Source organism: Falco naumanni, chromosome W, assembly GCF_017639655.2.
Source record: "Falco naumanni isolate bFalNau1 chromosome W, bFalNau1.pat, whole genome shotgun sequence".
In the NCBI taxonomy this organism is placed as follows: domain Eukaryota; kingdom Metazoa; phylum Chordata; class Aves; order Falconiformes; family Falconidae; genus Falco; species Falco naumanni.
Genome location: NC_054079.1, coordinates 20,915,345 through 20,942,564, shown reverse-complemented (window position 1 = coordinate 20,942,564; position 27,220 = coordinate 20,915,345). Strand labels below are relative to the sequence as shown.

Genomic DNA, 27,220 nt, shown 5'->3' with positions numbered 1-27,220 from the left:
AGTCTTAATGTGCATGAAGGTTGTTGTGGCGAGGTACCGCAGCAGTGCAAAGCGTACCTGCTTCCCAGGACACACTGTCAACCTGGAGAGCATCTCTTTGGGCCTCCGACAGAAAAAAGCATACAGGTAGTTCAGATTTAAAGGCTTAATTTGGTCACAGAAAAGACGCTATTTTGGGCATAGAGGTTAGTCAGTGAGTTTCGGAAGAGAAAGGAACCATCTGGTGCTATTCAAGCATGTGTCGTGCACTGGAATGGCTCCCTGAGCCCGATGGTGGGCACTGAGAGAGGGCTGGGATGGGATTTGGACAGGATCCTGAGCAAGCAGCTAAAAAAGAGGTAAATTCCACAAATGGGTTTAAAGCTTTGGTTGAACTGCTCAAAGATGGAGGATGATGATGATGATGAATAAGCCTATTAAAAAGGCCAGGGACACCAGAAAGTAGCGAAACATCTGCAGAAGGAAGGGAAGAACTGCCAGATGTTGCTGGGGTTGGTGATTTTTATGCCCAAAGAGGAATATTCTGGAAAGCAAGTTTTACAGCCAAGGTCCAAACTGATTTATTCCTAAGGTTGCGTTAAGACCTCCCAAGTGTCCTGAACATCGTGGACACGCACAAGTCACCCACCCTGCAGCCTCCAGCATGCCGAGGGGAATGGCTGAGAGCCACAGCCACCCAGCAGCCCGAGCTACTGCCGCACGCCTGAGCATCCAAGCAAACCTTTCTGCACGGAGAAAGAGGAGATGTGAGATTGGGGAGCTCCTCCTTACAGAAAGCAAACCCAGCAAACCCACCATCCCACCCATCCATCAAACTTTGTGCACCCTCACGGCACTCATCTTCTTTCCTAGATGATGGTGTTTCCAGAAAACATACGAGGTCTTCTCAGAAAGCCACCAGCGTCCTGGCTGCCTGCGTAGCGAGAAGGAACAAGCCTGGCAACACGCCCCAGCCGTGCCCCCACGTGTAGGAAGCCCTGAGCAACTCCACCGCAGCATCACCTGCCTGGCGCCCACCTACTGCCAGGGGACTTTGGCTAGTATTTAAGGGTAATAACCTCCAGCCGTCTTCATTCCCTGACCCTCTTGCAAATCAGAAACAACATAGGAATTTGGTACAAATGTCCCTCTAGAGAGAAACCACATCAGTGCCAGAACCAGTACTCCTTTCCCCAGTACTGGGACCACACAGTTCTTTAGGAGCGCTGGCCCCGGTTTCTAGGAGCAAGCGAGGATGCTGCTGGGGGCTTGCTGGGGGCTGGGTGACACCTCTCCCACAGCCACCCTAGGCATGCTCCACCAGTGAGCACCACATGTGCTTCCCATGCTTGTGTCCAAACCCAACAAATGTTATTTCTTCTGGTGAACGCTCTGTAAACTCCATTTCAATAAATAACTTGGACAAAAGAAGCAAGGTGAAGAATATCGCTGCGTGTACATGAAATCTTTACTGAGGAGAAAATGAAAAGGCAGCAGAGAAAGAACACGGGAGACTAAGTACTCGCAGGAAAGATCAGTGGTAAATATATTAGAGCGTACACAGGAATATAGGAAACAGTTTAATAAACCAATACAAAGGATGTGAGCATATTTGGAGAGAGTTAGTTAGCCAAACAGCATTTAATACGCAGTTCAGAAGGGACTTACTGAATTGAAGCGCTTCAGCTGTTGCTGCAGATGATGATGGAGTCTCCTCCTTCCCCCCGGTGAGGCAAGAGGTACCCAGCATCATCTGCCCTCACTAGCAAAACAATAACTGTATTTAGCACATTTTATGACTTACGCAAACTGCTGCAGCTTTGAAAAAGTGGTCCTGTAGAAATATCAGATTTTGCATACATTTTTCTTCACCATCTAAAGAAACCCCATGGTTAATACACACCGCACAGCATCCTGCCTCGCACCTCCCGAACCAAAATTCCCTAAAGCCAAGCAGATTTTTCCTCTTTCATTTTCAGTGGATGGATGCTGGATTGGGCCCCTAAACTGTATAATTCGGCACACCATCAGCATCATTTATTCTTCCGTTTAATCCTATACCCGTGTAAAAATGCAACCTCCAGCATCTCAAGCATCACTTAGAGGGCAGGGGACACATCTATTCCTGACAAGTTTTATTAGACAATTTATTCCCTGGGAACCACCCAGGGAGATGCTTCTCACTTCACTCAGATATTGTTCCAACTTCAGTCCCAATAAATGGAAACAAAAAATATACAAACTAACTCTCTGGTAGTGCCACTTAGTTTAAAAAAACAAACACCAAATCCCAAACCCAAACAATCTGAAGAGCACTAGAAGAGCACAAATACAGACTTTCATTCCATAAATATAATGGAATTTAAGCCCAGAAATAGGCTGGTTTATAATTGTTTCATTCTCCAGAGACTGTTCTGTGAATTTTAAAGATGGGACTACGTATGCTTTTGGCTTTAGAAGGGCTATGGGTTCTGAACTTTGGGTTTAGGGAGCTAACTTTTGTCTTAGGATTTTACTTCCACCACCACCACCACCCCACCCTCCCCCAACCCCCTACACACCAATTCCCTTCGGCAAGGCTATTTTTATAACATCCAAAACTCCTTGACGGCTTCCCTTTTCATTGGTTCGACAACACAAATTAACAAGAAATGTTATTCCCACTGCTATAGCCACAGTATCAACACGGAATAGGAAAAACAGCAACAGAAAAGCAAAGAAAACTCACTTTAGGTTATATACAATCAAGAGAAAATTCCATAAAAGTCATTAAATGGAAAAAGAAAGAAATTTCAGGTTTTGATACTCATTTAGGCTGGGCAAAAGGACCTCAGGGAAGCAAGAGTAAACATACAGCTCTTTGCAGGTACCTTCATCCTCCCAGAACGGCACAAGCAGCAGTTGCATCAACAGAAAGTGGAGAAATAAATCGACTGGAAATAGTTTTATTTTATTTTCCAAATCTTTGGCATCCTCACAGGACCCTCCAGCACGTCAGGCTGAGCCTGCGCTCCGAGGGAAGGCTCCATGCCACAGGAGATGCTGGGATACCTTTGCTCCCACCCTGGGGGTGCTGGGTGTGGGACCCCCATGCTGCTGAGCACCCCAAAGCAGGGTCAGGCCACCCCTTCTCCCACCTTTGTGCCAAATGCAAGGGGTTTTAGTAGCACTTTATGGCAATTACAATTTTATGACACACCCACACTGGTTTGGAAGGATGCAAGAATGAAATCCAAGCCGCATTCAGAGTTACAGACCTGCTGGAAAAGAAAAAAAAAACTAAACAACACAACAAAAAGAAACCAATGCAAGACATATACCATATCTATCGAGATGGCCCAAAATATATCAAACAGTCTGCCCTGCAGCTCTTGATGGTGCTCAAGAGCCACACCAATTTTCTTACCCATTCAGTGAAAGTGTGATGCCTTTCCATCATTTCATTAAATGCCATTTCTCTGCTGGACCAAACAAAACGCGATGACCCCAGCAGCTCCCGCCAGTCCAAGGAGATGCTGGCAGCATCTCTGGGCTGCACAGGGTGAAGGGACAGCCCAGGTGGCAGCGGGACCCTGGTCTGCACCCAACAGGGGCACTCACACCAGCAGATCAGGGGTTGCAGGAGGGATGGAGCTATGAAAGAACAAGATGATGGGTTTCGCCTTTGCTTTGACTGGTCATCACAAACAGCAAAACCCTGATGCTTGAGCCAGGATGAATGAAGGGAAGATGTCTCAACAGTGATGTCAACATCCATGCTAGTGCCAAACATTTTCTCCATCTAGGAGATAATTTTATTATCTTAACATTGCCACCCCGGAGCCAAAGCCATAAATCTTTTAGGTGCCTAAAATGAATTTCAGGCAAACTAAGTGAAAATGTCACTCGATGGTGGGGACAGAGTTTTTAGGAGGGGCTGTAGCAACAGGACAAGAGGGAATGGTTTTAAATGGAAAGAGGGGAGATTTAGCCTGAATATTCAGAAGGAATTGTTCCCTGGGAGGGTGGGAGGCGCTGGCAGAGGCTGCCCCGGGCAGCTGTGGGTGCCCCGTCCCTGGCAGTGCCCAAGGCCAGGCTGGGGCTTGGAGCCACCTGGGCTGGGGGGAGGGGCAGGGGGTGGCCCGGGGGGCTTTAAGGCCCATCCCAACCCAAACCATGCTGTGAGTCTGTGATAACTCTCAGGTTGGGCCAGGGAAAACCAGCATGAGCCACATCCCATCACCTCCTCGTCAAGGCCTGGCTGAACCCCAGAGCACAGCAGCACATTTTACCAAAAAGCAAGGAGGAAGTTTTCTAAGTAAAAATCCTGAAGGAATGTGATAAAGTTACATAAGAAGCAGAACCCCCCCCCCCCCCATCAGCTGGTCTCCATAACTGGAGGCATGCAGGGTATTATTATGCCAACAATTATGTTTCTTTCTATTTATATAGAAAAGATGTAAGATGATTTTTTTTTTGTATTAAAAACTCAAATAAATGCTGCTAGTGAAACATCAAATCTGCAAAGATAAGATCTCACAAAATAAGGAAAAGCAAAAATTAAGTTCCTGAGAGTAATCACAAAGCCTTTCTACTCTGCAGTGCAAAGTCTTCTTTCCCAGCTAATTTATTTTTGCCTTAAATGCCTCTTTTCAAGTGTAAATTATATGCAGTTTAGCCAAGCTAATATTTTATTGAAGTCTTAAACACACTTCTCCTTCCCCCTCTGTGCCTTTGCCTGCACATGTTTCACGATGGAATTGTACAGGGTTTTGGCAGCTAATGCTTTTACTTTTAATAAGAAAGTTTTGTGTTGGGGGGTGTTTTTTTTTTCTTTTTTTAAGGACTGGTTTAGCACGGGTGTACAATGAAACAGTAACAAATGCAGGGGAAATTTCAGTAATTATTAGTGTTGACCCTGACTCCTGGAAAAAATTTATGTTCCATGACATGGGGAAACAGATACCTCGTCCTTATGATCCGACTGGCTGTTAGAAGAGATGTGAGGGGAAGGAAGGAAAAGACCTCAGTGTGTACAGCTGAATATGCCATATGACTGAGTATACTCAATCTCTCTCCGACTCATCCTTGAACAGAAGGATAAAACTGAAGGAAAAATCAGGGATAAGCCCTACCCTCCCCGAGGAGTGCAGGGACGTGATAAAAAATGAAAATTGTTCACAAAGTGAAATGTTACCCAAAATACAGGAAGCCTTTTACAGGACAGCAAAACCGACAGTCACTAACATCATGGGATAATAGATTTATTTTTTTTTCCCCACACCTGCAATCTCACTCTTGATCCTGGCACTGTGGAGCTTCTTCAGAAGACACCAGGGCCAGATGCATTGTCCTGTAATATCTAAAAACCTAAGAGTTTTCACTGGTTAGGTCTTCTAACAAATTCCATTATATTATTTTTTCTAAAGATGAACTTTCTCCATCCCTTAGGAGCCTCCACGCCCAGGATTAAGTCTCTTAAATATTACATTGAATGAAAAACCAGATGGTTTTAGAAATTTCACCCCATGGAGAAAATTGGAGCCCCAAGGAAAAATCTGAGTCTATCCCACAAACCCTCTTACAAAACCTGTTTCCTAATAACAAACTAACAATAAATACAGGTTCAATTCTATGATTCAGCATCATGCTCTGCCCTGGGTAGACAAGTCACACCAAGGCTCGCTATGCTATGCACTTAGCATGGGAATCCCTCCCTTCCTCCCTCATTTTTAGCATAAACCTGATTTTCCTTTTCAAAATGAACTCTATGAATCTTGTGTCTATGTTCCAAAACTTAAACGAGCAGGGAATCAAATTTCATTTTTCACTTTCCCCCCCAATAATCACCTTGAAGAAAGCTACAGGCAGTTCTTAAGATGAATCTTGTTCCTGGGTAAATTCTCCTTGGGGTATCATTCAGGTACTTATTTGAGTTGCCTGTGTTCAAGAAGGAATCTGTTTTTATGGATACAGCAGGAGCTATCAGCCAAGCCAAAGCCACGAGGCTGCTACAGCACTTCTCCCAAGGGAACCTGAGCTCCAGGTACCTCTTTTTCATAACTTGGAAGCGATTATTTCTGTGGCTGAAACACCAAGGAGTCTTCTCCAAATGAAACTAATCTCCTCCAGGTCCAAGCACCTCTAAGAGAGGTGCTGTTAGAGCATCACCTCTTGAAATATCGCCCAGCGAGCACGGAAATATCTCACTTTGCAAGTCATTGGATTTGACAAGCTGATGCACATATGGAAACATCACCTTCACATATGTTTGTAGGGCTTTCCTCCCCCGTAACTGGAGGGGTTGGTCTAAGCCAGAAGTCAAGGTTAAAAGCAGATTTGGGAAACTCAAAATCTCACCCAGGAGACTTATTTTAGGCCAGATGGGTAGCACCTCGAGATAGGTCACAGAGCACAATCAATGCCAGCATGACAGCATGTGCCAGGGACCTCTGCAGCCCACCTTCTCATCATGGCAGCGGGGGGTTGTCCTGCCCTGAGCAAAGAGCAGTGATGCTATAAGGTGATCCGGTACCCGTGAGCATCAGTACAGAGGCAGCCCGGCCCCCCAGGGTACCATGCTTGTGCATCCACTGCAGGATCCCGAAGCACGGCTCCCGCACACAGCTCTGTGGTGGAGCTGTCGGCTCACAGACCCCATTGGCATCGTCAGGGCACTTGGGAGGAGGCTTGGCTTCAGCAACTTGGCCTCGATTCCTGGTGCCTGGGAGGCACAGATGCCCTTCCCATCCCTCTCCTCAGGCACCACAGCCATAGCTGCTTTCGCCAGAACTGTTTTCACCAGAACGCCCCATCGCATCTCCTCTTCCCTGCTCCCTTCCATCATGCCTCTGGAACCCCAGCTGGACTCCACTGCTCTGCCAGATGATCGGTAAAATCACCTCCCTGCCCAACCTGCCCACTAGCTATATAACAGAAGGAAGCGTACAATATTGCCTATTATTCAAGGTAGGGAAAGGCTGGGAAGAAGGAAATTCAACCTAAAACAGAGGGTGACTATGGCAGTAATTATTAGCAAACTAAAACATACGCTTATTTGCAAATATCTTAGTAGCAGCCACACAGAAAGATATTCTGAACTGCCAGAAATCCTTCGGACTCCAATTTTGGGGCAAAGGCTGTTCTTTTATTTGGTCCTGTTATCCAGCACAGCGAGCTTTTCAGCCTGGATCTGCACATGCCTAGAGTGCATATATACTGCATTAATACAGGTCATAACAGCAGCAAATGCAGTAATTGTGTGCAGTAATGTAACTTTTTTTTTTTCCTTGCCCATTTTAATGAAAGTCTGTCCCTCAGGGAACTCGGCACACGAGTACTGGGGGGAAGAGGAGAGCATAAAGTGTATACAAACTATAAATGTCAACGGCAAGGCATTGCTCACGACGGTACCCAGGGGCATAACTAGAAGCAGCAGAATAACATTAAGAAAGGGAAAATTTAGGGTGTTTCAGGAAAGATAAATAGCGATATACCCAGTGAGATGTGTGACAGTGACGCTTGAGATCCCCTAGCAAAGGTGGTGGGACAACTCCAGTGCTTAAATGCTTTACCAGTACCTGGGGGAGGTGGAGGAAGAGAGGAAAACAAACCCCCAGACCCATAAAACCGACTGCTGGGACCAGCAGCGCATTAGCAGTGGCACCAGAGGACACAACAACTCCTTCCAGCTCTCATTTCAGTCATTTTCTAGGGGAAGCCTTGACCCAGGAATCATCTGCTGATTCACCACGACCATGAAAAGCACCCTCTGACATGCACCCCGTGCACCTCAGGTACGAGTTCCCTTACCCTCCGTTACAGCCAGGGTCAGATCAGCATGAAACTTCATCACCAAAACAACAAAGAAAAATCTCCCGGCCAACTTTATTCCTAATATTTTAAATTTTTTTGTATTACTGCACACAATGATTTTCTTCTTTCAAAGGCCAATAGAAACAAAAAAAATTATGTTGAATGCTAGCAGTTAAACTGCTACAGTGCAAATACATGAAGACAATAAACCGAGATGGCCACATTTTTACTGACACTGCCCGATCTTTTGCAATTGTTGGAGTATGAGAAATGTTCCTATTTCGTTAACTGTCCTGGGCACATACTGCACTGCAAGATGTGATAGTTTCATTTCTGGCCTTCTGGTCTGTGCTGAAAAACTAATAAAATTATTGAGCCTATAGGTAGAGCCACATGAAAATTAGTTTATTACTAAGGGGGGGACGAGGGGGGAGCATGCCTCCTTCACCCCAGTCCAACATGGTGGCTATCACCATCTTTCTTAAATTAATAGCAGCAGCTGAGTCAGGTCACCACTGAACCCAGCTATGAGCTGGGAACATGCCCCATTCATTACAGTTACACGTGCAGCCAAGAGTGACTGAGAGAATATTTCTACTCGGTGTTTTCTACTGTACCAGCAGAACAAAGCCATAACTTTTAATCACGGTCACAGAATCTGGCAGAGGAACGGGGGTGGAATAGAGACATAAACCATGCAAAATGCAGTTTCTGCGAGTGGACTGAAGACCTGTACCTCTGCATAGAAACCCGCCGTAATTACACTTCTCTACTTGAATGCAAAATCAATACGGAGTTAATGGCGTTGTGATACTACTCGGCAGAAGAGAGGGCTGGAGTTACCTCCCTGTGCCACCCAGGAGCCGTGGCCATCCCATCCTCCCGTTTTGTCCATCCGAGGGAAAGCTGGCATCGTACCTCCGTTTCTAACTGTAAGTCAATCGAAACCATCCTGACTTCCATACGGTTTGGCTACAAAAGCCCTAAAATATTGAGCTCAGCCAAAATAAATTAATGAGCATTTTTTTCAAAGGCACTCTCCATCGAATACCAGTAGCTAACCAGCTCTCCACTGGGTAAATTGCTTGCTGGCATGATTAAATCCCAGTTCCTCAGGAGCAACCTGCCTGTCAGTCTTCATTAAATTTGGCTGTATTAATACAGTTTTACTTTTTTAACGTAATTAGCAAGAAATTCAATAAGAAGCTTAGAGAACATCTTTCAAAATAAATAGGAAATGAGAAAAGGCTACGAGGAATAATCCAGCACTGCCTCTATAAACCCCGCTGGCAGCTCCCCCTGTGCCGGGCTGGTGTTGCAGAGCATCTGCGGAGCCACAGGTCTGGGGGTGAAGCACACATCATTTGTGGGGTAAAAAAACCAAAATATAAAAAAATAAAAAAAATAACGTTTGCAATTCTAGGGAAGAGCCATCTAAGTTTTTTTCCAAAGTCCTTTCTTTTCACCCTTTCAGGCCAAGCAGTGCCTGGGCTCTGGTTGTCTTGTGGGGGTACAAATCCAGGCTGCACCACCAGTACAAGCTGCTGGAGACAGCCTTCCACCTTGGAAATATACACCTATAGACAAAACTGTAAGTGCCCTTGGCTCAGAGGCATCCTGGCTTACACCAACTGCTGGCCACCTCTAAGTATGCAAAAGTAAGGGATTTCCATTAAAATATCTCTCACCAAAGTGGTATTTCTGGCAGACACCTTTCTAGAAAACACCATTCTCTTGTCAGCAAGACTGACATCTTTTGATGTCAGCAAAAATGTTACGATTTCTAAAACTTCCCAAATGTTTAGGTACACATGAGCATCATTCTACCCTGGTGGCCAACAAAGACCATTGGCAATCAGGGAAACGCTGAAACCAGCAGCAAGTGCTGCAGGGACCCATGGGGACCAAGAGGTGCTTGTCGGACAGGGAAGCTCTCCCAATGTCCCAGGAGGACTTTGGAGAAGACCTGGAGGAAGAAAATACTGAACTTATTCATCAGCTTCTTACCAGTCTTGGGGTTACAGGTCTCCCTATTTGATGAGTCATCTTTCTTGTGCCTGAAAGAAAATGTCCTCCCAGCATCCAAGAGACTTTGCTTCATACAATTTATCCTGATCCTCAATTAATTAAAAAAAAAAAAAAAAAAATGAGCTCAAAAGACAAGTAGGGTGAAAGCTGCCTGGCACCATCAGCTGCCACAACGGGCCCCTCTGTGCCCATGGGGCATCCCTGTCCCTGCTGGGCGCAGGGTGGCATGGGGTGGGAAACGAAGCCCCCCCTCCCCGCCTCCAGCATGCTTCCTTACGGCAAACCCAGCTCAAAAAATAAACAGCAACAAAACACACGGCATACCTATTCATTTTCTGCACTGTTAATCTCTACCTGGGACATACAGATATCCCCAACCAATAACTGCAAAAATAACATTTTTCTAATATACTTCCAGCACAGCAGCTGCTCTGGCAAGCTTTTTTTTTTTTTTTTTTTTTTTTTTCTTCCCCTCCGCTCTCACTCTGGTTTGGGTTCTGTTCCTCTTTACAGCAAATAACAAACAGTAAACATTATGTTGGTACTGGAGTGCAATGATGTTTTGACTCTTTTTTTACAACACTGAAAGCATATTTGGGCTCTGCATGCAACTGTGGCACACAGTAGCTCTGACAAGGTTTTTAAACAGCTGGAAACTTCTGAGAACTTTTACAGAGATGATGAATATAATTAACACTTAAAAGGAGCTGTAGAACATCCGTGCTGAAAATAAACTTATGAATATGCATGAGATGTGCCAAACCTTGTTGGATATTGGCTACTGGAGGGGAGCAGTAATGTTGAAATGGAAGCTAAAGAAGCAGACAGCAAGCAAAAAAATGTGACCTTTTAGATTAAATGAAATCTGTTTGATGATGGAATAACTGGAGGAGCAAGGACTCCCTTAGACAAGGCAGTGAAACCTCTGCAACAGCAAATTTTGAAACAGGTGAAACCTGCAGGACTGAATTACCTTCACTACTGGTGAAGGTAACTGCCTCAGGCTGAACTGCTCCAGAAAATGTCAATTAAAAATCTCAACAACTTCTAAGACCAAAGTACAGAAAATGTGTACTTTGTGCCAGTTAAAAGTATACGTGTATCACTTGCCGTCAGTGCAAAGCAGCCTCCAGAACCAGATGCCAAGCAATGAAAAAAAATATTTGTGCAGTGGCAACATCTGGCTCCTGCATGCTTCACGTCTGTCACAGAGCATTGCAAGGCACGTCTCCTCATGCCTGCATCCTCCTCAACAGCACAAATCAACGCGGGGACCAAAATCAGAGGGGGGGGGGGGGGGGAGGAGAAAGGTCGTAACATTTTAGTTTGGCAGCTTAAAAATGGTGAAAACTTTGTGTCAGACTGTCAAAGAGCTGATAGTTTGGTGACAACTTTAACTTGGAGACTGCGAAACATCTTCCAGCTGAGTGGCAGACCCATGTGTAGAGAACACAAAACCCCTGACGAGGATTGTTTGCTTTAGGTCCCACCAGCAGATCGTCTCTAGCCAGAGACCAGCAAATGGGTTACTGTAAGGTGTCCCATAGGTGAGCACCTATGAGAGCAGGCAGCTGGATGCCTAACTTCCAAGTGCCTAAATCCTCTGGGTAAAATAATTAGAAAAAGGACAGAAACCCAACAGAAAAATATCTGTGTGATTTTAAGAAGTACAGCTAGTGCCAAAGCACCTATCTCCCCTAAAACATTCTGCAGCACTCACCTTAGGCACTGTTCTCCGTTACAAAACCTTAAGATGCTTGAATGGAATTAAAAATAGAGTGAGCTGCTGTGCCGCTGACCACAACGTGCCCTTGTCTGGGCTGATCCCAAAGTCAAGCTCAGCCTTACACCAGCCAGCTGTGATGCCCACCAGGCTGGGGCTGGATCAGCTGCTCTGCCCCTGGCAGCGATGCTTGCGATGCTCCTGATGCTCCCGATGCTCCACGCTCTACCCCCCAGCAAAGTCACAGCCGCGTGTTTAACTCAGTCAACTCTCCAAAATGCTGGTCCGACAGCAGAAATACCTCGCAGCCCTGAGCTGGTCCAAGTTGCCATGAGGAGAAGGCATGTAGCTGTGTGTTTAAGTAGTGTGAAATGAAGGGATTAGTTCGGGGTGGAGGTCCTGATACCCACTAGCCTATCCCTTCCAACAGTAAAATATGCTTTCCATGGCTGCAGAGATTCTGCTAGGAATAATTAACCATGTGAGGCAAAAAGAAGGGGAGAGTTTTGCTCAGCAGATGTTAAACAATACAATTATTCATACTATACAAATCAACGATACAATTATTCAAGTATACATTCAGCAAATGTGGAATTGAAGTCTATGATCCATGGCTACTACTAGCTTAAGTCACCTTCTCTGCTGTCAAATTTAATAAAGCCCCCTGTATTTTAACAACATGAACTAATGATTAAGGCAACTCCTCCCACAGTTAATTTATAGGCATTTTGCAGATCTGATGAACCACACACACTTTGATTTGCAGTACAATGCCGCAAACATCATGGGGCACGATGACTGCGACGCAAACACACACACTCAAAAGAAATGAGAACCCCTCCAGATTCATTATGTGCCCTTTAACTTTCCCCCGGAGAACGGTATCGGTTACATTCTCAGGGCCCTACCTACCACTCGAATAGCTTTACACCAGGAGCAACCCCTATTCCTCTAAGTGGAACTATGTCCCAGGATTACATCGCTACTAAATACGACTAAAGGAATTCTGCTCCTACAGTCATTCCAATTGTTTCTTCGCCGCCCACTGTATTTTAAAATGGGAAGAAGAAATAGTTACAGTTTTAATTAGAGAAATCTATAGCTATTTATGCACTTTTTGCTAATTAGTAACTACTATTTCAAAAATGACAGAAAGTCAAACCGCACCAATCTTTAAAGCCAGGACGTAAAGAAGTAAACAAATACATAAAAGTGCAGATCTCCTTGTTCTCTTTCACAAGTTTTAAAAAAACACGTTCTGTTTTTAAATATCTAACTCTTGATAATTCAGTTTTGCTTCCAATTGCAGGTCTTACACTTTTTTTGGTTTCCTAAAGGCCTGCTGTAAAACTGCTGCCCCGTTTTCACCTCCTCTGCCAACCAAAATGCGCCAACGGCCGCAGCGTTCCTGCTGGGAGAAGCCACTGATGCAAAACTCCGTTCACCTGTTAAGCCTTGCACGTGTCGTTTTCCTTAGGTAAAGCAGGCTGGTTTCAAACAAAAATAATCAGAAATACAGCTCATCTTTCTTATTGGCTCATCTCTAATTAAGAGCCCCTGTAAGCCCCCATGCGCTTTGCCAGCTCCTGATGTTGACCTGCCCCCTTACTTGTCTCCGCTGCTCCTGTGTCACGTGTCACAGTGAAATCTCCTTTAGGATCATATTTGTGTCACCGTTATCAGTTCTGCCCTGCCTGAGGTCTCCAGTCACAGCACACCATCAATATTTAAGCATTAATCATGATAATAGTAATTCATATCAAGCATCTTCCATTTGCTCAGCCATCTCCGTTGCGTTATGAAATTAATAGATCTGCCACTGCCGAAGAAAAATAGCGTAAAGAGAGAAATCTTATTAAACTAGAGATAAAATTTTAAACAATTCTGGGAACTGCCAAAGCCAGCCTTCGGGCTCTTCTGTGCACCACTTGGATCCAGTTAGCAAACTAGGAGGGTTATTTAGTCATTTGCTTTGATTTAATCAGTTTGTGAATCATGTTTAATCAAATTAATTCTGTCTGCTGCCAAGACAGAAGAAAAGCAAGAATATGATAAAAAGCAGAGTGCAGAAATGCAACATTCTGGGTCATTGCAGTCTTTTATAAGAGCAGGAGACTGCAACTCAGCTTTTACCAACATGAACAGTTTAGTTGTGCCTCAACCACAAGTGCCACAGGAGTTGTACGGCAAAAGAACGGGCAAAGGTTGGTTGAGGCATGGTCTTTGGAGCCAATTCTTCTACTTGAAGAACCTTTTTATTCCTCAAGATTTAGTGAGTCAAGTTCATTTCTGTATTTGTTGTTCCAAACTACCTAGATGTAAATATTTAAATTCTAGACAAGCTTTATCGAGATTTACTGGAATACATTGGGATCTGTTCTTTCCTGTGCCCGCACTACCTACAGGATCTAGCCCCAGAGAGTCCCAGCTGGCCCCACGTATCTTTTTCTCTCCGATGAAGATCCCCATTTCATACATACCCCCTTAAAATACTTTTTTACACAGTTGTTATGCCACACTTGGTACCAGCCTGAGAGCTCAGAACCTGACCCTCAGCATCATGAGAGGGATGCTTTTGAAGGTCTCGGATCTCCAGCTGCACAGATGTGGTTTGGAGTGGAGGGAAAGGCAGATGCCAGCTGCCCACAGCCACCCTTGTCTCAGCCTACGGGCGATGGAGAAGTCCTCACATCACCACCGGTGTAGCTCGCCAGTGCTCACACTTGATCATGTAGAGGAGGACTGAGACCCCTTTCTTTTGCCTACCACAAAAGAGCAATGCTGCACAATACAGTTCAGCCAAATGCTCCAACATTTAAATAAATAAAAAAACCCCACATTTTCCCAATACAACACTTATTTCTGCAAATTAATAGCCCATCAAGTCTTCCAAGACTTCCATCCTGATGATGGTGGAGAGGGGCAAGTCCATCCTATCTCACCCCATCGGTAAGTACCAATAATGCAATAATAACGCCTTGGGGTAGGAGCGTCCACACACCATCCCATGCAGCTTGTTTTCTCTTTTTCTTCTAAGTACTTTAAATGTAAATGATCACCACAAAAGGTCACAAAACGTGATCAATTGCTCTGTGACATTTTACCTTAAGAATAAGGAAGAAAAAGTAAACACAGAGGTTTGGAACAATATGTGCCAGGACATCAATGCCCTTTGGGTGCTACGTGTTAGAGGAATTTAAAAGTAACTGGAGCTGGGTGCATTAAAAAAAATTAAAAAATAATAAATCAGAATATATGTTTGTGGCCGTGAAAACGAGCAGTAGATGAGACAAGATCAAACTGACAGGTACTCAGTGTTCCCAGCAAATCAGAGATTCTATAAATGCCTCCTCAACTGCAGTTGATCCTTGTCCGTGAGCTTGGGGCTCCTGCTCCTTGGTAGTTGTGCAAATAGAGATCTCCAAAGTTCATGTCCAAGGGGACATCCTGACAAGACACAACAGTTGTTTTTTTCTGCCTGCCTTTCACACTTTAAGGTGTGCGCTTTTCCACATCCCAATGAGCCTATCATTAAAATCAGCTACAGAATAAAAGCTTGCATAGTCCTGGTAAATCGAAGGAATTAATACAAATCAATAAAATAAAAATAAAAATCAAACCTTTTGCAAACCATATTCAGAAATAGCACTCAACAAGTAATAAGCATAATTAACACCTATTCCGTACAATGTTATGAAATAATATCAAACCACTTTATCAGTGATACAGAAACGCTAGACTTTTTTAAGGAGGAAAGTACCAGATTTATAAGAAAGATACACCATCTTTCCCAAAACAAAGATATTTGTTGGAATAAACAAGACACCAGCAGACTTACCTGCACACGATGCATATAACCAGCCAAAGAAAAAACATTTCTTTCCCACACCACCCCTTCCCCAGGAACAGCTCTGCTGCTCGTTATTCCTCAGGTGATTCCCTTTAATCAAAGTGCACTTACATTTATTAGGGGTGTTAGTCTGCAATCAGGGAATGGGTTCTGCTCGTTCACCTACGTTTAAGTGATATTACTGTTGCTGAAGCCTCTCTGGAAAAATCACTGCTTCTCTCGGAAATGTTTTTTGGGTGTTTCAGTTCTTATTTTACCATTATCCCCCAGACCAGTGAAGGGAACCTTCTGCAAGGGGCAGATTGGGTCTCTTTGTGTAGGCAAAAGCTATACCAAGTAGGAACAGGTACAGAAATACTCGCAATCGTAGGCTGTGAGGTGCTGAGCACGTGGCAGACTTACCCTGGAGTTCACCACTTCCAAGGAGACATTCTGAGGCATCGCACTGGGCACTGAAAGGGAAGTAAAGCACAAAGAAATGGGAAAAAAATGATCATTAGTGTCTAAGACAAAAGAGGTTACATCAAATATTTCTCTTGGAAAGAAAAAGAACGCAGATTTTACACCTAGTTTATAATCTGATCACAACTGTGCAAGATAATCCAGGTTGCACTTCACGGGGCCCCTAGGGAGAGGAAAAACAAATGCATCTGTTCATTTCTTCCCATTTTTGATAGACCTATTAATAAGTCCTTTAAACAGCCAGTCAGCAGGCCCCCTGCAGTGACACCAACTACTTGAATTCAGTTATTTGTTATAAACTCGTTCAGAAATAAACAAGAACATGCTACAATTTCTCTGGCTTTTTTTGTTTTGTTTTGTTTTTTTCTCCCACTAAGGTGTATTTCAGAACCTATATAATATACAGACAGAGGGGGGTATTCCTCTCTCAGTGGCACCAGTGCACCTCTTTTTACAAGGATGCCTAAGAGGGAAACAGAACTGAAAATCTGGGTTTAGATATTATTTAAAAAACAGTGCTTTACACTAAGGCTTTTCTTGTTGTTGTATGTAATATAATCCATACCTGGTTTTATACAACTAATCCTGATAAATAGACTTTAATACCGAAAGGGGACTAACAGCTATCCAACACACGGTCTTACAAAGATGCCCCACGAGGCATTAATGAGAGGGTCTGGCACCCACAGCTTTAAATGAAACAAGTTGTTCTGACACAGGGGTTTTCTTCCACCTTAAAAGTTTCCTTAATCTCACGCTCTCCCTAGCTACAGCCATAGGAAAATCCTGTCCGGCGCGGATACGGGTGCTCAGCATCTGCATGGTTGGACAGACCGTTAGCAACTATTTATTGACAACTTTCTGCCTGTTTTCCACTCCACGTCTGTGTATTTCTTTCCAACATGCTTGTGCGACAGCAGCTCAAACGTATATCCCTCCGGCTGATGGCAAATAGTACTTCAACCGTTGCGGAACCGAGAGTTTTAAAAATAAGTCAGTGCCGCATCAACTGCCTGATGCAAACCTGAAGCTTTATCTTCATTTTCAGAGAAATAATGCCTGCCTGCTCACCTGAGCTAATAACAGTTGAAAAGCGGAGATGTAGGTTTTGCTTACAGGAAGGTGGCCCTGAATTTGTAAAGAGTGAGCTGGAAAAGGATCATTGTGAGTAGCCAACTGAAGAATAGTTTGCAATGCGATGTATTAGGGAAAATGAGATAAAATGATTTTTTTGGCGTATAAGGATGAATATATCAAGTCGAAGAAGAGTTGTTTAACGCATTTTGATATGATATTAACAAGAGCACTAGGGCAAAATCATGCTCATTGCAGCTGTCCACACATTCGGTTTGATTCAACAAAGATCTACAAGAATTATCTGAGACCTGAAATATCCTAGAGATCAAATACATTAATTTTATTTAAACAAGCATACTGTTAAGAAGTGCTAGGATTTTTATCTCGTTACCTGCAGGAAGAAGGACTACTGGCTGTAGGGATCAACGTAATAAGCAAGGAACCCACCTGCAGCAGAACCCCGGCATGCCTTTCTGTGCACCTCCTTCAGCCTTCATCCCAAATTGCTGCGAGACATACACCACCAAGCAGGATGTATACAGAAGCATTTCTGTCAATCACTTATTCTGGCCAAAACTTTCACCAGAATGAACTGGTGAAATTGTATGTACAGTATAGAGGTGGACATCTCCCCTCTTCCAGTGTAAAGCCATTCCCCGTTGCCCTGTTGTTACAGGTCCTGGTACAAAGCCCCTCTCCAGCTTTCCTTGTGGCCCCTTCAGGTGCTGGAAGGTGCTGGAAGGTCTCCCTGGAGCCTTCTCCTCTCCAGGCTGAACCACCCCAGCTCTCCCAGCCTGTCCTCAGGATGGGGACGATCGGTGCAGACCAGCTGCACATCACACTCTGGAAGAAGCAGCTCCATACACAGTGAGGAGTCACCTCTGACCTTAACATCTATGAACCTCTAAATCACACAACAGGCGCTAATATGTCATTCAAGGAAAGGACCGTAGCAAGTTGTGCAAATGCTGCTTTTCCCCAAATATTTTAAGCAGCCGTGGCCAGACAGGTACTCTGCTGGAGGCTGTCTAGTCACATCTCTATTCAATTAACAAATCCCCAAAGTGCAACACTCGGTAGCATCCTCAGCGCACAATGCTATTTAAGGATTTAGGTCAGTCAGAGCTAAGTCATTTGTCAGTGCTAATAAGAAAATAATATTTTAAACACAGGCTACAAACCAGCAAAAGTAACAATAGCTAACCAGGAGGGACATGCTGGCAGCACAGTCCCACGTTAATACTGTCGTCCTTCATGAAAGCTTTATGGATCATAAAAAGGAAAAAAAAAAAAGGGCGGGGGGGAATAGGAAGAATATGTGTTTGAATCACCATCGTCTGAAAACTCAGATTGCTTGGACCCAGAGGTGCAGCCAAACGAGCAGCAAGGAACACACAATATCTTCCTCCCTTTAGGGATCCCAAGCCACAGAGATTCGCTGTTGGAGAAGGTCCAGGGTAAGCACCAGCCCCAGTCAGCTGGGAGGTCCTGATAGCAGCAACCGCACCTCTGGACCATTTTGAATCGAACAGTGGGAAGATAAGCAAAGATACACATTCAAGGAATACAGAAAACCAACTTGACATCATGCATTTTAACCACCCAGCCCTGCCTGTCCATCTGAGCAGATGGTCCAGGCTGGTGGACATGAGTATCTCTGGCTGCGGGACCCCCATCCCCTCCTCAGCTCCATCCCAACCTGCCAGCGCTCCCCACCCAAAGCATCACCCTGATGGGTCTCTGATAGCTCTCAGCAGCGTTAGAAACCAGGTGGTATCTCTAGTACAGGGACTACTCTTTATTTGTTTCCATGCTGCCCATGCCAGCACAAAAGCCGATTTACTGGTACAGCAGCAGCAAACAGCACCTGGAACATCTCATCTCCCTCATACGGACCAGATGACACTGCTCACAATCACATTTTTCACTTGGAAAAATACCAGACAGAAAACTCTCTCTGTGGTGTACTTGGTATTGCAAGGAATAAGAAAACAGATATTTTGGGAGGTTTCAGAATTAGCCAGATCTGGCAAATGCCACTATCTTGCAGAAAAGCCTGTTCACACTGGAGAATATTTGCCCTTGTTTGAAAGCAAAGCAGAACTGCTCAGGGCCCCCGTTTCTCAAAAGTGATTCGTCTTTTCTCTCTCCTCTTTCCTGGGCAGCGAATGCTCATTGCAACACTTTAGTCACTGCCACCTTCAACATCTTCTCATTACTGACTCCTAAGTTTTGTCACTACTACGTATTGTTCCCCTATCAGAGAAACTTCTCTTCATGTTTTTTTGTTTTACTATTTGTTTCTCTTTCTACTATTTCTTGATTATTTCTCCCTTATTTTGATCATTTCTCTCTTGCAAACACTTGTCAGCTAGCCCAATTCTGTTGCAGACATGACCGTAACTGATGCGCTCCTCCCCTTCTCTTCCAGATCTTCAATCAAAACAAGAAAGAAATCCAGACCTGACCCAGCATCGAACCCAAGCACTCCCATAGCAATACTGGGTGCCTTTATTCCTCGCTCACTGTTCAGGCAAGAAGACGTTTTGCATTACCAAACCAGACACCCTGACTCAGTATCTGGGGGTTGCAGAACAACCAGAGTGCTCCCTTGGCAAACCTAGCTCCGGTTTTCTGTCTTGCTCAAATAAAGAAATTGGATGCACCTGGTAAAACTTGATTTTGGTTTATCATTCACAGCTGAATTATACCATTAGAAATTAGAGCAGAACTCATTTCACCTAGCATTAGCTATGCAGTAAGCAATAAACAGAGACAGATGCATCCAGGGATAACTTGGCACCTTTGTCTCAGCACTGGGTGACTCCGTGGTGGAAGAAGCCTCAGATATACTGGAGGAGCCTTGCTGCCTGTTGGACCAGGTCTAAAGGTAGGGGAGATGAGCCTAACTGTGGCAGACTTAATGATGGGGTAAAGGTTCATACGGCAAGGAACTCACATTTGGGGTATTTTTGGGTGGTTTGTTTGGGGTTTTTTGTTTGTTTTTTTGTAGACTTACAGAATGGGTTGGGTGGGAAGGGACATTTAAAGTCCCTCTAGTCCAACCCCCTGCCAGGAGCAGGGACAGCTTCAATGGGGTCAGGCTGCTCAGGGCACTGTCCACACTAACCTTGAATGTTTCCAGGGATGGGGCATCGGGCACCTCTTTGTGCCACCTGTGCCAGTGTCTCACCACCCTCACAGTAAAGAATTTCTTCCTTCTCTTGAGTCTGAATTTTGCCTCTTTTAGTCTAAAACCATTCCTCCTTGCCCTATCACTAAAGGCCCTACAAAAAACTCTTTCCCTGTCTTTCTTCTAAGCCCCCTTTAGGTGCTGGAAGGTCTCCCCAGAGCCTTCTCTTCTCCAGGCTGGACAACCCCAACTCTCCCAGCAGAGGAGCTCCCATCACTGACCATCCCTGTGGCCTCCTCTGGCCCTGGTCCAGCAGGTCCATGTCCTCCCTGTGCTGAGGACCCCCGAGCTGGATGCAGTGCTGCAGGGGGGGTCTCACCAGAGCGGGGCAGAGGGGCAGAGCCCCCTCCCTCGACTGCCGGCTACGCTGCCAGGGATGCAGCCCAGGGCACGGGGGGCTTTTTGGGCCGTGAGCGCACATCACTGGGTCAAATCCAGCTTCTCATCCACCAGCACCCCCAAGTCCTTCTCCATCTGGTGAAACTAGAACTTCTCTCAGTTTCTATCTGGTGACATTGAAAAAAAAATTTCAGTTGCCCATCAGCTGAAGCCACGTCTTTTGTGATTTTGCTGGCTGGCTGTTCTTTAGTTTTAGAGCAGAATGGTCCAGAATGAACGAGACAGCTGAGCAAGCCCCCTAAGCACCTCACTGCAGCGCAGAGCACACCCGGTGCATACCCCAGGCTGTTTTTTTGGGAGAGGCACAGAGGTACTAATCGGTGACAGTGACCTGGTGGGCAAGAGGGAAAGATCCAGGTCCCCAGCTCAATAAATACTGAAATAAGTACGCTGGGTCACCGAGCCTTGCACCAACTCCAGCCACCAAACCTTCCCAAGGACATTTCGATACCACCTGCACCTTTCCCCAGAAGGTTTTGGGGTTGACACACCAAAATCTTTTGGGAAATTCCTGTGGAGTTCTTGCAGAGAAGAAGAGGAGGGAAACAGCCCAGAACTTTTTCCAAACAAATAAAGATGGAGTGGATAACATGTGTGTGGGGGGGAATTCACTACACCAAGAGGTTGGGCTACTGGGAGGTACAACAGGGGACTTGGTCCCAGCAGGGTTGCAGACAGTAAATCCACGCCAGTGGCTCTGCTCGCGCTGCCACCAACGCCCTGGAGCCCGCTCCTCGCCTCGTGCTCACCCCTCATGCAAACACAACAACAGCTACCGACATCCGAAAAACTTCACATGCTGTCCCTTGTGCCCATCAGAACATCAGTCTTCAGTTTGTACTTTAAAAAAAACCCAACACATTCCTATTATAGCCATGGATAGAAATTATATTTAAATCAAGTACTTGAGAAGCATGAAGTCATATTGTCTGCCAATTGTTGGGATTAAATGTATTTGATAAATTCATGAGCATGATAGCTCAAAGCATTTCTGAAATGGCATGCAGCTTGGCCAAATATTATCTGAGCTGTATTTTAAACTGAAAATTAAGCATTAAAGATACAGTATGTTCCTTGATCTGGTGGATGCTGTCTGGGGTCCACAACAGCTGAAGATGCCACACTAAATCCCTTTGATTGGGGTGCATTTCTCAGACTATAGATTACATCTCAGAGTTTCATGGAAAATTTCTGCCCTGCAGGAACTAATAGCACAGGCTTTTTTTTTTTTTTTAATGCAAATACATACCCCGTTGTACCCTATACAGCAAAGGATTGGCATGGAAAAAATAACCTGTTCACGCACACGCACAGCCTGAAGAGGAAGGAAGACTTAAAAAGGCACCTGTCATTTTTACAAGAAGGAAGGGAAGGCAGAGCGATCTTCAGGAGTTTTTCCTCCCATTTTTGATGTTTGCTTCTGCTCCCAACCAGCTTTCAGCAAAGCAGCACGGGAGTCGCTGCCCTTTGAGAGCATCCCAGCTCCTTGCTGGTTGAGGTTTGGCTCCCCATGTGACAATAAACCATCAGAAGCCTCCACGGACTGAGATGCGAAGACAACATGAAGCAAAGACCGAAGGGAGCCGGTTGGGACAGGCAAGGTGCTCTTCGTTATGGTTCTGTCTGGTGGCAAAACCCCTGGGCAGGAGCGGAGAATGGTGACCAGCTCCTGCCCCTCTGAAAGCAGCAGTCCTGGAATGATGAAGCTGCTAAATCTAAATTGAAGCTGGAGGATGGGTTGCAATACAGAAAGCACAGCGGGGCAGCCCAGGGAGCTGCTCTCCTCCCCGGGGATGCCAAGGGATGCAGGACTAAAACCTGCCCAAACCCCAGATGTGGTGTATATGGGCAACTAAAGGCTTTCTCCTTCCTTTATCTCTCACCTAATAAAGCAGGACAGATTAAATATCTTTGTCCTTCCTCCACGCAGGCTGTTAGCTCGCCCATGAAGGAGCGATTTCTTGCTGGTTTATTGCGCATCCTTCTAGCAGAAGGGACCTTAACCCCGGGCAAGGTCTCTGCATGGTCCCATAAAAGAAGAAATTGCAGCAAGTTTTGGTGCCCTGCAGACTTGCTCTCTCCACTCCCTCCTCTCCTTCTCGGGACAGCCAGGACCACGGCCACCTTGGCCAAAGCCCGGCTCTCTCGCTGTGAGTCTTTGATGCTCTTTTTTTTGTCCAGGAGACCAATGTGGTTTTGGGCAGAGCCAGAATTAACCAAGATGACAACAAGGTATCCCCAAAGGGTTTTTCTTCTTTTATACCTGTTCCAAAAAGACCAGGCTGGGAGAGCTGCAGCCAACCAACTTCTTTGCACAACAGACTTCTGCTTATATAAAGAAGAAAAAAATAAATACTGTCTTTTTCCAGGTTCCTGAAACAAGGGCACTTGTGCACGCTCCTGTTTTCTGGAATAGTCTCATGCAAACCTTCTTGTTAGCAGTGATTTTCGTTTGCAGACAGGTGAAGTGTTTGAAACACTTGCAGAGGATAATTTTCAGGCTCATGAGTAACAATCTTTCCCTTTCTCACTTATGGTGGTGACATTTAAAACCAAAGTGGAGTACAGGGCTGCAGTTCTACACTTCACAGTGTGAATTAAATATACATACATTATGCAAAATATTCATTTTCACTTGTATTCCTTTTGTTTTTATAATTATAAGTGTGAAGTAATTTATTCTGCCAAGATCCCGCCTGTATTACAGGGGAAAAATGAATTTGCTGGGTAGACATAAGCAGCACTCGAAAAAAAATATTGCAGAGGTGTCAAACGTACAATAACAGCACCAACTGAGCTGTAGGTCTCGCTGATGGATCCCACTGAAGATACATCCCAGAATAACACAGTTTAAACAAGCACTGAGGTTCACCAGCTCCCTTGCTCGGGGTTCCCCACCCCCCCATCCCCCCATGTCATTCTTCACAGGGTCTATTTACAGGATCTCCTCCAGCGCCCTGCAGTGATGCACTTATTTATTTTGGAATTAAACTTAGGGCAGGACGCCTCAGCCTTTTTAAAATGAAAGCACTGCTCCTCCCGACCCCACAGCCTCACCGCTCGGCTGAAGCCCCCCCTTTCAGAGCACGCTTTCTCCACCACTTCTGGTAGGCAAGGAGATGTGGGGGACCCGCAGAGCCCAGGGCGATTCAAGGTGGCAGCAGCTGGGAGTGGGTGGAGGTGACACAGGAGCATCCCTTGCCCAGGGGATGTCACCAACCCATTTGTGACCCAGCGACACCTGCAGAAGTGTTCTGCAGTGATGAACCCCTAAACAAATACCAGAACTTTTCCAGGGAACGATACCCGCCCCCCCCCCCCCCCCCCCTCCTCTGCTGCTTTTCTCCAGGACCTATACAGATCCTACTAATGCTGCCCAGAAATTGGTATTTTCACATGATCAGGTGCAGCATTCAGAAGCAACTGGGTCACCAGACAGAAAATTGCCATTCCCACCCCCATACAACAACAACCTCAGCCCTTTTGTGTAGAATTGTCAACTTTGGAATAAAATTAGATAAACATAGGCAGATATATATACACACACACATATATATATATCTCCCTATATAAATGAAGGGATAACTCTCAGTCCCGGTCACCCAGGTTCTCCATTCAATGTTTTTTTCCCCTAGAATCAATCTGGAGCATAGAAAGGAACAGCAGCAAAATTTTTATGTGATGGAGGTGCGTGCCAGGCGCTGTTTCCAAATGTGCTCATTAGCATAGGTTATCTGCTACACAAGTTTAACAAACCCAGCTGAGGCCCACGGCAACATAATCCTTGCCTATTCCCTGATTTTATACTCCCATGTAAAAGTAAGAGTTTTGTTTTTTTTCCCAGGAAAGTGATCTATAATGATGCAAACCCCGGCCAGGGCCACCCAAACTCCCATACCTTGCTTTATCAGCATGAATGGAAAAAAAAAGTTGTCCAAATTTCTATCAGAAGGAAAATTAACTGTTTATAAATCCCAATTTAAGAGTTTAGTCAGCACCTCTTACATCTCTTTAAACAAAATGTTGGTATGGAAAAAGCCCTTCTGGCTGTGGGGCTCAGAAGGAGCTGGCACATCCCTGAAGCCTCTGGAGCCTGGCTTGGGGCTGGCTTCTGCCTGATGAACTCTCACCAACTCCGTGGAAAATTTTTTTCCTTCATTTTCACGGCTTTTACACTTTTGTAGCCCAAATGACTCCCACGAAGTTATTCCTGTTTTCACCAGGTGTGAGGATCAGGCTCAGTGCCTTCAAGAAGAGTAAAGCAGGCATTAAGTTTTGTGATATCAGATGCAACAAAGTGCTTTCTGAATGCAAACTAAAATTCAATTTCTCTCCCAAAGCCTGCGAGCCACGGGAGTATGGCACCAGCTTGGGGAAGGATGCTGGGGCAGCCGCTGTGACGAGCGGAGATTGAAGCCCTGGCACCTTTGCTACCCCTGTGTTTAAAGCACAAGGAGAAATGCTCCTGCCATAAAGTCGTGCCTGTTGAAAAGCTGAAAGGCTACACCTGTGCCCAAGTTAAAGAGAAAATAGAGATAGACTGTCCTCATCACTAGACACAGGAATAACGAAACGAACCAATTATCCTTGGAGATGAACACAGCTCAGAGGGTACCGCTGCAGGCACGTAGCAAACCCCTCGTTTCAACCCTGCATGTTCAACAACCTCCTCGCTCCGCTGCTCTTATGAAATACGGTGACAGAAGGAAAAAAGCCTGATGATTGCCCCCCATAGACGCTACCTGCCCACCCTGGTTCCCCCTCCGTCCCCGCTCACCATCCGAAAGCGTGGTGACTGTCACATCCTCAGTGGAGACGCCGGGGCCATAGCGGTTGTAGGCGAGGAAGCGCAGGGTGTACTCGGTGAACTTCTTCAGCCCCTCCAGGCGGTAGGAGAGCCCGTCCACCTCCATGTTCTAGCACACAGAGACAATAAAGCAAGGGGAAATGTGACCAGCCAGTGGCACGGCCGTGCCGGGGGATGAGCGGATTAGAGGTGAGCTTTTTGATCTTTGAGGAGGAGAGCTAAATCCTTATTTAAGTTGATAGAAAAGGCAATTTGTAACGGAGTGCCTTGTTACAGCTCGGTTCTTGGCACTTGGCCCCAGCCCTGCCCATGGTGTCGGGACGGAGGGGATTTCAGCGCCTAAGAGTAGTGTTGGAGTTACTTAGGGTGCAGGAGCAAAGGTGGGTCTTTTCCTGGTTAAGCCAGTTGCTGCCACTCCACAGGTACGTGATGGGGAAAGAAGAAAATAAAGGCAAATAGCCAAAGGGGAACTTGGGAGAAAAGGAGGAAGCAAAATAAAGCCAGCACAGAAAAAAACGGGGACAGCATAAAACATCCCACAAGACTAGTGAAGCACCTGCCCGATGTCTGTGGTTATCACGTGCTATTAGGTCAGAAAAAAAGACAAAACGTTTTCTTCCCTGCCCTGTGCTTAGGCAAAAACCTACTCAGGCGGTACCCTACCCGCAGAGCTCACCTCCGCTACGACTGCTACACTCCTATCAAATCCCGGTTAACAAACAGCTGGTGGGAAGCCCCTGAGTAGTTTGCAACCTGCAGAAAGCAAAGTTGTTTGTTTGCCACTCGAAAGCCTGTGCTCCTAGCAGAGTCAGCAATGCAATGAAGTGCACAGCATCGACACCTATTTTTACTATAAGCATCTGTCAGTCTGGAGAGAAAACACATCATTTCTAGCCTGGATCTGTGTTATTTTACCCTCCTACTTGAAAGAAGTTAAAAAAAGGCAACTAAAAATAGATAGTGTACAAAGATCCCGTGTACAAACGGCCGTTAATGGTTATGCACAATGCAAAGGGGCAGCCTAAAAAGGCTTTCCATGCTCTTTGGCATAATTCTGGAATTTCAGCGTGAAGCTGAGGAATAGTTGCTATAGAGCAGGCTGCCTCTTCTACCCCCAGAACCCATTTTATACTGGTGGAAATCTATTTTACTTGAGCTGCTTCTTTTATCACTGGCCTGTGCAACGTTTGCTACCTAACCTGGAGGATTCATCTGTAAAACCTCTCGCCCTGAGCCCTTACAGCTCTCTAAAGACCTGCAGATGCACCGGGTACCTCCTTTTCACCCGTCATCGCTCACCTGCTCTTTCCCAGTCGCCGTCTCTGTACAGAAGAGCCTGTAGCCTTGAATAGGGCTATTTGCATACGCAGGGGGATCCCAGGAGACGAGAATCGAGGTAGGTGAGGTAGACACAGCCCGCAGGTTTTCCACCGGCCTGGGAACTTGCACTGCACGGAGAGGAAAGGATGGTGTGAAAGGTCCATTCCCGTATCACCCACCACTGCATTCCAACCCAGCCAGGACACAGATCCCCCCCCAGCTCCGGGGGGATGCCTATACCGTACATCTCCAACTTCAGAACAAAAACACAACAGGGATGACCAACCCATGGAAAATACACGGCGGAAAGACCGTTGCAGATTTAGCACTGTGAGTACATGAAATACTGAAAAGGGTTGTTCCATCTAGGCTGCATCTCTGCGCCTTTGGCTCAGAGGGTGGACTCCATCTCCAAATTGAATTTCTGGGGAACAGCACAAATACCCGATGCACGCAACTGACGTGTTTACACGTAGCAGGAAATCGGAGACATGCCAATCCTCTCACCCCAGTTGGAGCAAAGGGCTGCCATTTGAAAAACCCACAGGCAAACACCAGAAAAAAAAAAAAAAAAAAACAATCACAGAA

At 45.5% G+C, this 27,220-nt stretch overlaps 1 protein-coding gene across 1 annotated transcript in view; it reads right to left on the bottom strand.

Moving 5' to 3' along the window:
* The window catches only part of LOC121080430 (netrin receptor DCC-like), a 156,059-nt gene that overhangs the window by 103,773 nt on the left and 25,066 nt on the right, over positions 1-27,220 (bottom strand). Inside the window, exons 3-5 of the mRNA XM_040578449.1 lie at positions 26,612-26,760; positions 25,283-25,421; positions 15,777-15,826 (exon numbers count right to left, since the gene is read on the bottom strand). Coding sequence (XP_040434383.1) covers positions 15,777-15,826; positions 25,283-25,421; positions 26,612-26,760 — 338 coding nt within the window. The remainder of the gene's footprint in view (positions 1-15,776; positions 15,827-25,282; positions 25,422-26,611; positions 26,761-27,220) is intronic.